The 14,349-nt window shown below is 43.7% G+C and overlaps 1 protein-coding gene across 2 annotated transcripts in view; it reads left to right on the top strand.

The window, feature by feature from the left end:
- Positions 1–14,349, top strand: part of TENT4A (terminal nucleotidyltransferase 4A) — a 29,088-nt gene that overhangs the window by 817 nt on the left and 13,922 nt on the right. For both annotated transcript variants that reach the window (XM_081012956.1, XM_081012955.1), the window contains exons 2-4: positions 4,648–4,771; positions 5,835–5,881; positions 6,685–6,805. In XM_081012956.1, coding sequence (XP_080869082.1) covers positions 4,648–4,771; positions 5,835–5,881; positions 6,685–6,805 — 292 coding nt within the window. The remainder of the gene's footprint in view (positions 1–4,647; positions 4,772–5,834; positions 5,882–6,684; positions 6,806–14,349) is intronic.

Genomic DNA, 14,349 nt, shown 5'->3' with positions numbered 1-14,349 from the left:
CCCAGTGATTGCTTTTAGACTGGGGGGGGGTCCTATTCATAGATACGTTGTAGCCGTGCTAAGTCTGGACCCCTAAGAGGGGGTTTCTACTAAGGCTGCCTGGTGGCTGATTTTTGTAGGCTGAAAGTGCTTGGATGATTTTAAGACAAGAAATGAATCCTAACAATAAGGCATTCTCGATTGGACTGACTGAGAAATCCAGTAAATTGGCTTAGGACCTCCATTTAGAATAATAGACTTGTAGAGTTGGGAGGGTCCACAAGGGTCATCTAGTCCAACCCCTTGCAGTGCAGGAATCTTGCCCAACATGGGGCTCAAACCCAGGATTAAGAGTCTTATGTTCTATTGGCTGAGCTATTAACGGAATGAGACAGGGAGGATGATTGTGGGATTTTTCAAGGTGACCTGTGTCTTAATGCAGGGTCGTCTTTGCAGAACACATGTGAAACTTTCCTTTCTATATACACTTAAATTGGGGTCTAAGTCACTTTGTGATCAGTGGTCATACTTCAGAGTAATATGAGGTTGTGGCTGAAAGGTGTCCACTTTCCGTGAAGCCTGTAGTTAGGAATGGCTGTTCTGCCCATGTGTTTTAGGTGTAACAGTTCAAAATTATTTTTCACCTGGTTTAGTATTATAGCTATGAGACTGAGCTTCAAAGGAGGAATTCCCTAGTACACTAACAATGAACTCCGTAGGTAACCTTTGGAGAACCGCTCTCATCCCTGCCCCAGTATATCTGCAATATTAGGATAGCGCTGACTTACATTGCAGTTGTGATTGTTTATCACCTGCCCTTCATCCTAATGTCCCAAGGTGGGTTAGAACAATTAAAACAATGTTAGAAACGGTTTACAATTCCAGAAATGAGGGGAGTCTTAAAAATATAAACATCAACTGTCAAAGCCCAGGTTGTAAGAGGTTTGTCTTCAACATTCCTTCAACATATAAAAGGATGTCACATGGAGGAGGGAGAAAGGTTGTTTTCTGCTGCTCCAGAGAAGCGGACACGGAGCAATGGATCCAAACTACAAGAAAGAAGATTCCACCTAAACATTAGGAAGAACTTCCTGACAGTAAGAGCTGTTCGACAGTGGAATTTGCTGCCAAGGAGTTTGGTGGAGTCTCTTTCTTTGGAGGTCTTTAAGCAGAGGCTTGACAACCATATGTCAGGAGTGCTCTGATGGTGTTTCCTGCTTGGCAGGGAGTTGGACTCGATGGCCCTTGTGGTCTCTTCCAACTCTATGATTCTATGATTCCCTGAAAGTTGTACAATGAAAATGCTAAACAGACCCCTGTGGGGAAGGAGTTCCATATCTTAGGGGCTGCCACAGAGAATGCCTTCTCCCACACCACTGTGAGCTTCTGAGGACAGTGGAACAAACCAATAGCAGCTCCTCTGACAATCTTAGCATCCCCAAAAGGGCTGTTATAAAGATTGCAGGCAAAGTTGCATGAATTTTGGCTGGCCTTGGTAGTGAGATAAAATAGTTGCCAGGTCTACTCCTGTAGATGTAAGATGTTGTCCATAGTAAAGAAATCAGAGACCTATCCCCCACCACTTAAAGCTAAAAAGGTGAAGGGGTTTGTTCTGCTACTGCACTCCTGAGGTTCTCCAAGTACAATAATACACAAGCAACAAATCTCCCCCTCACCTTTCTCTCTGCCTTGCAGCTGAAGAGGGGAAAACAATTGGAGGCAGTAAAATTCTGAATAATACCAGTTGCTAGAAATCACAGGAAGGGAGAGTGCTCTTGTGCTTTAAATCTGCTTGCTGGTTTCCTACAGGCATTTGGTTGGCCACTGTCAGAAGAGGATGCTGGTCTAGATGGGCAGTTGGCCTGGTCTAGCAGGCTTTCTCCAGCTGCTAGGTTGGGATGAAGGCGGATTTGTCACACATGCCAGAGTGGAACCTCTTAACAAATTTTTGCATTGTATCTATAAACTTTGAGGTGTGCACCTGTTAAAGGCATAGCCATCTATCAGCAGAAGCCTTAGGAGTTTGTGGAGGGGAGTTTTATGTGAAAGGGGTTGCACCCTTGTATATTTTTTCTAGTACTGAGGAATGCTCTCTTTTATTAGACAGCAACAGCATCTGTTTGTGTATACATGTGATCTCCATAATCTGGACCAGCAGGAAGGTTGTCAGAAGTGGTTGTCTCTCTATTTTTATCTTATGCCACACTCATATGGCAGCCATTTTGTGTTATGCCATGCCTTCTCCATGGCTGCTATGTTACGACTGGTGCCCCCAGCACACTCTCAAAATTTGAAATGTGCTCACTAGTCCAAAAATGTTGGCAACTGCTTTATGCTATACAGTGATTGAGGGCACAGGGCCTGAACATGTTACCACTTTATGTAATGAGGAGGGTCTGAAGAGTGGGAAAGGGAGATATGTCCTTTTTATTTTATTTTTCCTGAAGCATCCCCTGTATTGCAAAGATCAGTCTTTTAACCTCATGACACACATTCATTCACACACACACACACCCCGTGGCCTGGTTCTAATCCTCAATATTCCAGGATACTGTAACATGTTAGTGGCTTGAGCAGACCTTCTCTCCTGAACTGTGCTAAACATTTTGTAAGCCCTGAAATCTTACAGGATGTTTTTTAAATTTCTTTTTTATTTTTGAAAATTTACAAACGTTATGTGTACATACATTACAACCTGCGTCCTAGAAGATGCCTAAGAATGTAGATTTTTGATCCTATTTTGGAATGGCCTTGATTTGCTGTCAAACTAATGTGAAGCGATGTTGCACACCTAAATGTGTATATTAGGAAAACTTGTATCGCACCTAAAGCACTAATCAAGGAGCCATAATTAGCTGCAGCTGTCAAATATACACAATGGCAGAACTGGGTTTGCTCTTCCATCTCATAATGTGGAATGACCCTAAGATGGAGCTTAGAAAGCTACAACTCCCTTAAAGCTAGTTGTCCCAGTCTCTCTCATGTGCTCTATTATTAAGCATACTTTTGATACTTTGATGGGACTTGTGTAATATTAAAATTGTGGTTGTCCCACATGTTTTAATGTGTGTACATGTATTGGGAAGCCATTGTCATTCAGTTGTATGTGTGAGAGTTTATATTGGATTATTCCATGTGGTTTGTACACTGTCCTACATGTCACATGAGAAAGACATAATGTATGGCCAAGGTTATGCCATGAAATAAAAATCCATTGACAGTTTACTGTGACCTCTGATCTGTTCCTTAACTCTAATATCAATACCCGGAATCTATAATTTGTTTCCTGTAGTAGCTGTTGTGCCTATCATCCTTAAATATCTGATCCTCTGAGGCCTACTTGAATTAATGATTTCTACTGCAAATCAGTTCTGAGTGTTAATAATAATAATAATAATAATAATTTATTTATACCCCACCCATCTGACTGGGTTTCCCCAGCCACTCTGGTTTGCTCCCAACAAAATATTAAAACACGATAAAACATCAAACATTAAAAACTTCCTTAAACAGAGCTGCGTTCAGATGTCTTATAAAAGTCAGATAGTGTTTATTTCCTTGACATCTGATGGGAGAGTGTTCCACAGGGCGGGCACCACTACGGAGAAGGCCCTCTGCCTGCTTCCCTGTAACCTCACTTCTTGCAGTGAGGGAACTGCCAGAAGGCCCTTGGCTGAACGAGGCCTAACGATGGGGGTGGAGACGTTCCTTCAGGTATACTGTTAGGATTCAGAACAGTACTCTGGTTTATGAATAAAACATATTCATATGTTTGCTGTCTCTGTACACACCAGAAACATACCCTTAGAGTATACAGACAACCCTAGTTGAAAAAACTTTCTAAATGTATTTAGTGCCAAGGCGTTAATATTTGTTAAATTATTCTTTACTCATTATAATTACAGTCGTACCTTGGTTGTCAAACTTAATCCGTTTGACTCCCAAAACAGTTCGAAAACCAAGGTGCAGCTTCCGATTGGCTGCAGAAACTTCCTGCACCCATTTGGAAGCTGCGTCGGACATTCGGCCTCCAAAAAACGTTCACAAACCGGAACATTCACTTCCGGGTTTGTGGCGTTCGGGAGTCAAAACATCCAAGTACCAAGGCATTCAACAACCAAGGTACAGCTGTACTGCAGTTCACCAAAACTTTTTTGTCTTTTCAGGTTGCATATTTTGCTTCCTGCACACAAACTGCTTTCTAGGAATGGAATTTCCTCCAAATTACATAATAATCATTGGAAATTTTGCTTTTTATAGAATATTGTAGTTCACACTGTTCTAAATTCAAATTTGTGTACTTTTTCATACCAATGGATGAATTTTCAGACTACAGTGGTACCTCGGGTTACAGACACTTCAGGTTACAGACTCCACTAACCCAGAAATAGTACCTCAGGTTAAGAACTTTGCTTCAGGATGGGAACAGAAATTGTGCTCCGGCGGTGCAGCGGCAGCAGGAGGCCCCCATTAGCTAAAGTGGTGCTTCAGGTTAAGAACAGTTTCAGGTTAAGAACAGACCTCCAGAACGAATTAAGTTCTTAACCCGAGGTACCACTGTAATTTAATGTACTTTTTCATACTAATGGATGGAAGTTTCGCTTTAGAAACCCAGACTTGGATCTTAGGTATAAATAATTTAAAAATTTTTTTTATTCTTCCCCATAGGCTTCATGAAGAAATAATTGACTTTTATGCCTTCATGTCCCCTCGTCCTGAAGAAGAAGTCATGAGAAGAGAAGTAGTGAAAAGAATAAAAATGGTCATCAAAGATCTTTGGCCTACAGCAGATGTGAGTACATCTCAGATTGGTATTTTAGGTCCCCAAGCTCTTCTCAACTCCATTCTCACCATAACGTGGGTGGACTGGGCACAACATAGGGTTGACTTCCTTATGTCTTCTGACCCAAATCAAAAGCCTTGGGGTAAACAATGTTTCTTTCTAAGCGCTGTGCCACGTTGATGGCTTCCATAGGATCCTTAATACCTTTTGTCTCTGTTTATTTAAAATGATGTATACAATGCTCTCGGCTAGCATTCAGTAGATCCAAAGTGTTGTGGAAACGTCCCTTATTATACTAAATTTATCCCCCCCCCCCCATGAAAACACATCAGTAGGCTTTTTGTCATAAAAGCCATCCCAATAAAACTATTTATATTTATGGCACTGGAGGGACAGCTGTGCACTGCTTCAGATACTGTGACCACATTCATGTCTCTTAGCCTTAACGCTGGATATGGGGATAGGTGCAGAGAGGCAGTGGCCAGAGTGTTCCACCGTGATTTGCCATCTATGAAAATGCTGCTTTGCACTGTCCCTTCCCAATCTGGGCTCATTCTTATTAGGAAACATTGAAACCTTTATTGTGGTATGCCTCCTTTTCAGAATCTGTTTTGTTTTTGATCTTCGTTACTGAAGAGACGCCTGCCAGAAAAATCACAGTCTTGGTAATAAATATTACAAAGCATAAATATTTGTCTTTCCCTGTTAATTCAGTTTTATAAATTGGTTTCATTCAAGTAATAGGAATGTGTTGAGGGCTCCCTCATCCCCACGTAGGGTTTCTGACCTCCTGGTTTTCTGTAACCTACAGTTTTCCATGACAACTGAATCAAACAAACTCTGGTTAGAGTAAACCAGTAAAGAAATAATTCACTTCTGATTACCAAATCATTTGATTAGCAATTGAGTAGCATGACCTTTTAAGCAAGCCAGTTAGTTTTTGAGTGGAAGAAGCAAATAACAGTAAAAGGAACTGTTTCTGAAGATAAAGGCATGTGGATTTCCGTGGGGGATTTTTCAGTTCAGCGTTCAGAATTGTGAGATCTGCATTAACTTTGTTTTTCTTTTGCAGGTTCAGATATTTGGAAGTTTTAGTACAGGGCTCTATCTGCCAACTAGGTAAGCCTTGACTAACATTTCCAGCTCTCAGTGTATTTTGTTAATAATGCTATCATACAAAAGGGATTTTTTGTTCTTCCCAGTCTTAAAATCAATACCGGGAAGACACCAAAGGAAGGGGAAGGAAATTGAATCGGGGATAAACATGCAATTATTTCCGTTAACATGAATTTAGGTTTAGTATGTACTATGTAAAACGTAGGTTTACATAGTATGGTATGTAATGGGAATATGTTAATATATCTTCATTATATCCGTCCTTGAATTTGGCATAACTTTTTAAGCTAAGTCTTATTTAGCAGAATTGTTTGTGTGATACTGACTTTTCACTGAGGTGTTTCATAGCATTCAACATATCACATCACTATGTATGCTAGCATTTTAGACTTCTACTCTGTAATATTCTGGCAGATACAGAGTAATGATTATGAATAATAACTGACCTTAGCAATTGTTTTCCAGAGTTTAAATATTTCTATAAATGCAGAAAGGAAACTATGTACACATGTAGGCAGTAATCTGGGCCTTTTTAAAATTTAACCAGATTGCCAACATTATGTGACAAAATACACAAAACACACAAACACTTATACCTGTGTGTGGTGCTCTTGGTTGAGGCTGTAATGTAATAACTTCACAGTCTGTTATCCTGTATTCATTTTCCTACTTTTAGAAGCCCTCCTATTCTGTTTGAGGGGATTAGTAGTAAGGTTAGTCTACTGAAGACTGAATTTAACAATCTTCAAAGGAATATTAATGTGTAATCCTCTAATGAACCTTTATGTATGTTGTATTATCTATAGTGATATTGATTTAGTCGTTTTTGGGAAATGGGAGAGCCCCCCTCTGCAGCTTCTGGAACAAGCACTAAGGAAACACAATGTGGCTGAGCCATATTCAATTAAAGTACTTGACAAAGCTACGGTAAGTAACAGGAACAAGCTATATTCCATTTTAGAAAGTCAAGCTATTTAGTATGATTTTTTTTTAATGCAGCTATTTTTATGCTGTGTTGAATCTCAATACTTCTGCTTCTGAAGATGCAGGTTTCTGACTCAACGGCTTTATCTGAGTTTGTAATAGTAGTATTTGAATCCTAAACTTATTTTTTATTTCACAAAATGTATATTCTGCTTGATCATAAAAACCTCAAAACTGTTTATAAAAGGAGTAAGTAGGATAATAAGATTATCTAAACAACAACAACAACAACAATAATAATTTATTATTTGTACCCCGCCCATCTGGCTGGGTTTCCCCAGCCACTCTGGGCGGCTTCCACAGAAACCAAAAATACACTAAAATATCACATATTAAAAACTTCCCTGAACAGGGCTGCCTTAAGATTTCTTCTGAATGTCAGGTAGTTGTTTATCGCTTTGACATCTGATGGGAGGGCGTTCCACAGGGCGGGCGCCACTACCAAGAAGGCCTTCTGCCTGGTTCCCTGTAGCTTTGCTTCTCGCAATGAGGGAACTGCCAGAAGGCCCTCGGCGCTGGACCTCAGCGTCCGGGCAGAACGATGGGGGTGGAGACGCTCCTTCAGGTATACTGGGCCGAGGCCGTTTAGGGCTTTAAAGGTCAACACCAGCACTTTGAATTCTGCTCGGAAACGTACTGGGAGCCAATGTAGGTCTTTCAAGACAGGTGTTATGTGGTCTTGGCGGCTGCCCACAGTCACCAGTCTAGCTGCCGCATTCTGGATTAGTTCTAGTTTCCGGGTCACCTTCAAAGGTAGCCCCACGTAGAGCGCATTGCAGTAGTCCAAGCGGGAGATAACTAGAGCATGCACCACTCTGGCGAGACAGTCCGCGGGCAGGTAGGGTCTCAGCCTGCGTACCAGGTGGAGTTGGTAGACAGCTGCCCTGGATACAGAATTGACCTGCGCCTCCATGGACAGCTGTGAGTCCAAAATTACTCCCAGGCTGCGCACCTGGTCCTTCAGGGGCACAGTTACCCCATTCAGGACCAAGGAGTCCTCCACACCAGCCCGCCCCCTGTCCCCCAAAAACAGTACTTCTTTCTTGTCAGGATTCAACTTCAATCCATTAGCCACCATCCATCCTCCAACCGCCTCCAGGCACTCACACAGGACCTTCACCACCTTCACTGGTTCTGATTTGAAAGAGAGGTAGAGCTGGATATCATCTGCATATTGATGGACACCCAGTCCAAACCCCCTGATGATATCTCCCAGCGGCTTCATATAGATATTAAAAAGCATGGGGGAGAGGACGGAACCCTGAGGCACCCCACAAGTGAGGGCCCAGGGGTCTTAACACTCATCCCCCAACACCACTTTCTGAACACGGCCCAGGAGGAAGGAGCGAAACCACTGTATAACAGTTCCCCCAGCTCCCAGCCCCTCTAGACGGTCCAGGAAGATGTTATGGTCGATTGTATCAAAGGCCACTGAGAGATCCAGCAGAACTAGGAAACAACTCTCACCTTTGTCCCTAGCTCGCCGGAGATCATCAACCAGCACGACCAAGGCAGTTTCAGTCCCATGATGAGGCCTGAATCCCGATTGGAAGGGATCCAAATGGTCTGCATCCTCCAGGTGTGCCTGGAGTTGTTCAGCAACCACTCGCTCAGTCACCTTGCCCAAGAATGGAAGATTTGAGACTGGGCGATAGTTGGCCATACTGGCCAGGTCTAAAGATGGTTTTTAAAGAAGCGGTTTAATGACCGCCTCTTTCAGCGGATCTGGGAATGTTCCCTCACAGAGGAAAGCATTCACCACCCCGCAGAGCCCATTGCCCAGCCCTTCCCGGCTTGCTTTTATTAGCCAGGATGGGCAAGGATCAAGGAGACAGGTGGTTGGTTTCACGCGTCCAAGCAGCCTGTCCACATCCTCGGGGGTAACGGATTGAAATTGATTCCATGCAACTTGACCAGACAGGACTCTAGCACTCTCCCAACCCAACCCTGCTCCCACGGTGGTGTCTAGCTCCTTCCGAATATGAGTGATTTTATCTGCAAAAAACTGTTGCAGGAGATCTTGGGGTCTTTACAATTCCCTGGTGGTAAAGGTGGTTCCGTTAAATTGCGGACCACCTGAAAGAGTCTCCTGCTACTATTTTCTGCAGATGCAATAGAGGCGGTGAAGAAAGTCTTCTTCGCTGTCGCTATCGCCACTTGGTAGGCTCAACGTTGAGCTCTAACCTGTGTCCGGTCAGATTTGGAGTGAGTTTTCTGCCACCGACGCTCTAGCCGTCTCAGCGATTGTTTCATCGCCCTCAGCTCCGAAGAAAACCACGGGGCTGTCCGGGCTCCATGCAATCGGAGAGGGCGCTTTGGAGCCAGACAGTCGATAGCCCTGGTTAACTCCGCATTCCAGCGGGCCACCAGGGAATCAGCTGAAAGGCCATCAACATGGGATAAAGCATCCCCTACCACTCTCCGGAAACCATTTGGATCCATTAAGTGGCGGAAGTGGACCATCCGAATTGGTCCCACCTCCCTGCAGAGGGGAAGGGTCGCGGAGAAGTCCAGTTGCACCAGGAAGTGATCTGACCATGGCACTTCTTTTGTTTCACTTTTACTTAGTGTCAGATCACCCACGTCACTAGAGGTGAACACCAGGTCTAAGGCATGTCCATGACTTTGAGTTGGGCCAAACTTATTCAGGGACAGCCCCATGGTGGCCATGCTTTCCACGAAGTCCCGAGTGGCCCCTTGTAAGGTCGTGTTGGCATGGATGTTAAAATCCCCTAAGACAACCAAACTAGGTGTCTCCAGGAGAACCTCCGCCACGACCTGAAGCAGCTCGGACAGGGAATCCTTGGTGCAGCGGGGAGGTCGGTACACCAAAAGGAATCCTGTACTGCCCCTATTGCCCAACTTCCAGAATATGCACTCAGAAAACTGGGTCTTCCCAGTAGGACGCCTGATACAAGCTAATGACTTCCTAAAAATCACTGCAACCCCCCCTTCCCGCCCACATGACCTGGGTTGCTGTGCATAAGAGAAACCTGGAGGGCAAGCAGCGGCAAAGACGGGCCCATCTGCTTCCTCCAACCAGGTCTCTGTCACACATGCCAGGTCAAATCCTCCATCCACAATCAGGTCGTGGATGGCAGTGGTTTTATTCATCATTGACCTGGCATTACACAGCAACACCTTCAGGTCATGTGGGTTTCCCCTGTTGATTCCAGTATCCATCCGGTCAAGGCCAGACCCGGAGGCAGGGATAGTCCTCAAACAACGACTAAACCTGCCTCCTCGGTAATGACATGGTCTGGTCTTAGCGTAACTCCTCCTCCTGCCCATGATCACTGAGATCGGATGTCCCAGTGCTCCCCCCCCCCCATGGAACTTGTCCCAGCCATTGTGTTGGCTGGGGCCCCACTCCCAGGCAGCCCTGATCCCACCCTTTAAAAACAAAGCACAAACTATACAGAACCAATAAAACAACAAAAAAACAAAAACAGAACAATTATACTAAAATTAATCCCCAACCAAATATCCATCCCACCCCCCAACCCCCAACAAAGGAAAAAAGGAAATAAAGAAATAAAAATTTAAATTGCCACCAACTGCTTGAGGACATTTTAAAACACATTAACCACTTGGAACAGGGAAGCAATGGCAGAACACTTCCCACACTTCCCCAAAAGTTTGTTCCAAATAAGGGCCTGGGCCAGTTGGAAAAGGCCCTGGAAGGGAGCAGGCCCTGCAGTCCTCACCACAGCCGATGGTTAAAACAGCTAATTGAAACATTCAAATCAGCATTTTTTATCTTTTGTAACTAGACATGCCTGAGGAGCACATAAAAACTGTATTTAATGTATTATTTGAATTATTTTAAAAATTTTAGGATTATTTTATAGTAATTTGGTTACTTATTTTATAATCCATTTTGCAATTATTGATGTGCAGAAAATACCAGATGTAGAGTTAAGCTTGTTTTGGTTATCCTGCATCTTTTCTTTGAACATTGCATCGAGTAGACTTCCTTCCATTTACCCATCAATGACCTGAAACCTCTTGTAAATTTCTTCAGCAAAACTACTACTTCACATTCATTGTTCAAATATAGATCTCATTGATTAGCAGCACTTCAAAAAAAAAACCAAAAACATTTTCCTTTTCCTTTCTTAGTTAAAAATAACTTGCAAATATATTTCATATTTCCTTAAAAATGCTTCCCTTTTGGAAACTTCCTTGTAGTTTTCTCTTTTGTTGGACTTCCTATCAAATTCCCAGTATTGCAATTGATTCATGGCTATCACTGTTTATGACTGTCACTGTTCACGAATATGTTCTCCACAAATTTAATAAATAACAACAACATCAACAACAACAATAATAATAAATAAAAATAAAAGTTGCTTGCAGTTTTCATTATTTTGATTAATTCTTCCAAATTAGCTCACCTCATTATATGTGGTCCAAATAACCCAAAACATAAGTGTTACGTTTCTGTTATTATTCAGACTGATCGCTCAATAGTTAAGTTTGTTATAATCATTTGTTCATGTGATACAGATATACTCTACATGCCAACTTGAGAACCATTTCTGGGTCCTGATATAAAATCTTCAGTCCTACCAACCATAAACTTAGCCATTTGTTTGCCTTTGTCTTGTTTGATTTTTCGTCCATGAGTTAAGGTCCTGACAACTTCACTGACAAATGGTGTTCAGTGTCTATACTGCCCCCAGCTTTGCTGATGCTGACACTGGAAGATTCCTCCTGGCACATGCTAGGCTGCCTTTAGCCTGTGAGTCATAGCTTCAGAGGATTTGCAATAGTTAGCACACTTCCCAGACACATCTAGTTTGTAGGCTGCCTTTGTTTTGATGGTGCCTTGGGGCTTTAGTCCTTATTGTCTTACTGTGTCATTTTTTCTGAAGTTAAGTGGTCAAATTATATATCTCCAAATTTGTTTTGAAATGCTGGTAATATTGGTAGGTCCAAGGGTTCAAAGGTTCAGTCCATCACTTGAACTCTCAGTAAACAGATACAGATTCTGTATTTAGACTAGAGCATCACTGTAAATGAGCTGGTGTTTGATGCCGTAATAGTAAATGTGCTTGGGAGTTAGATAGAGCCTGTGGTGTGAATGGACATGTACCCTGTTTTTTAAAGATTTCTATGTCTAAGACACCAAATCTTGAGTTTTGGTGTAAGAAACTTGGTTGTACATGAAACTCTCAGCAGGTGATTCAACTCTGATCCTGTTTTATTTGGAGAGAGTGACTTTAAAAAGTGGTGGAAGATTATCTTACCCAGGGGATTTCTTTTTTCAAAGACAGCATGGTGAATCTTCAAACTCTTTGTCACCCTGCCTCATAACAAAAACTAATAAATTATGCAAACCCCCATGTTTACTTTATTAAAATATTAATATCCCACTTTTTAAACTTACAGTGAGACGCACAGTGTAGTTGCTAACAGCATAGACCCAGCTTGCATGCTGTGTTGAACATGAGTGAGCAAAAGTATGAGTTCTCAGAGTGGAGATTGCAGCTGCAGCACTCTTCCCCCATTTGATGTCATTCTTTCCAGGGATAAGCTGTGTTTGACTTAATGTTATGTCTGAACCAGCACTTGTGCTTTGCCTCGCTCTAGAGCGTGCGTTGGCAAATTAAGGCCCGCGGGCCGGATCCGGCCCAATAGCCTTCTAAACCCGGCCTGCAGCGTGGATCTGCTTGTTTGGCTGCGCCAGCGTGCGCATTCTTTCCCTCTCCCTCACACGGTGGCGGTGGCACCTCCTCCTCTCTCCTCCTGACTTCTCCCCGCCCTGTGGAGGAAAGGGGCTGGACTTTGATTGGTGCCAACAGCATTGTTTCCCTCTCATTGGTGCCAGCGGCTTTCTTTCCTCCTCCCTCCCTCCTTCTGGCTTCTCTGCGCAGCCATTACTAAGCCAAGATCACCAGGGAGGGAGGAGGAGGAGGAGGAGGGATGGGGCCAGGCTGCCAAGAGGTGACAATGAGCTGCCAGAGCTGAGCGGGAGTCCCTGGAATGGTGCCTTTGGGAGAATCAGAGACTGAGGTACGGAGGAAAGAACCGCTCCTCCTTTCCAGCTCCCACCCCACTCCCCACACACAACTACACCCAGCCCCATCAGCTGCCAGTTCCGAGGAGGGCTGGGGCCACCGCCAGCAGCAGCAGCAGGAACTGCTGAGTGGGTGAAAGAACTGGGAAGACCAGAGCTGCCTTTTCTCCTCCCTCCCTCCCTCCCTCCCTTCCTTCCTCGTCCAAGGAGCGGGGGGGGGGGGGGAATGGTCAGACGCCTCCCGTGCTTGCTTCCTAGCTTGCTCTGGTCCCTGACAGGTGATGATGGCCTGAGCCCGGCGGGGAGGGTCGGAGGCTGCTCTACCAGGCTCTGGTGCTGGTGGTGGTCACGGAGGGAGGAGAATGAGGAAGAGGAGAGGAGATGGCAAGGAAAGGGGCAGCATACCTCCTCTTTCCTTTTGCTGCCTGACCCCCCTTCATGCTTTCTGTTTTTGTTTTTTTTTTAAAATAACCACAGGTCTTCCGTTCTTGCCTTTCTCTCCCACACCCCGCATCTCATTTCTGTTCTTCCTGGTCGTCTCCCCCCGCCCCCAATCTTGCCACAGCAAACTTTCCTCTCAGGCGCAAGTGGCCTCCTCTTTCCCCTCCAACCTTTCCATAACTCCATAGGGTGGATAGCAGGACTTTTGGAAACAGCGGTAGGAGGCGGGCCTGTGTGGTGCTGGTTGCAATTCTTTCGTGTTCTTTCTTGCCTCTGTAAAAAACAACAACCCCACCCCAGATTGTATTGTTTTTCTTGTTTTTTGTGCACTACTAATAAAATAGGTGCGGTGTGCATAGGAATTTGTTCATATTTTTTTCAAACTATAATCTGGCCCCCGACAGTGTCTGAGGGACACTGAATCAGCCCCCTGTTTAAAAAGTTTGAGGACTCCTGCTCTAGAGAGACCATAAACTGAAACCAACTTTGATTACTTCTTATAGTTTGTTTGGGGGACACAACACAGAGCCAAGCCATGACTTAGCCTTGGACCAAAGCAGGAATACAGCAAATGCAGTCTCCTTCCTGGCAACATGCTCACAGTGCTAAGCCATGTTTTGACTCAGCATTACATGCAAACTGGGCCAAATAACACAGTAGGGAATCAGCATCATATTTATTTTTTGTTAAAGTTGTTCATCACTTTAAAAAAAGTAGCAAAGTGACTTGCAAGAAAAAATATACAAAAATAAATAACCTAAATAAAAATACAAGACTGAAGCATAATATTTAGCAGCAAGTTTCAGGGGCAAGCCAACCCATTTTCCTGCTAGAATAAAAACTTGACATTTGAAGACTATGTGGGAAACGACCAGTCTGATCACTCAGGTCAGGGTGACCCAGCAGAGATAGCTCTACCAAATACCTACCAACTGTATCTGGTGGTGGGACACAAAACAATGCCTCCCCAAAACTTTGAGTTAAATAGACATATTCATACACTAAGTGATGGTTCTTAAAGCTT

The sequence above is a fragment of the Podarcis pityusensis genome (genome assembly GCF_964106645.2).
Source record: "Podarcis pityusensis genome assembly, chromosome: 7".
NCBI lineage: Eukaryota > Metazoa > Chordata > Lepidosauria > Squamata > Lacertidae > Podarcis > Podarcis pityusensis.
The sequence above is the reverse complement of the archived record's forward strand: the minus strand, read 5'-3'. Positions and strand labels throughout refer to the sequence as shown.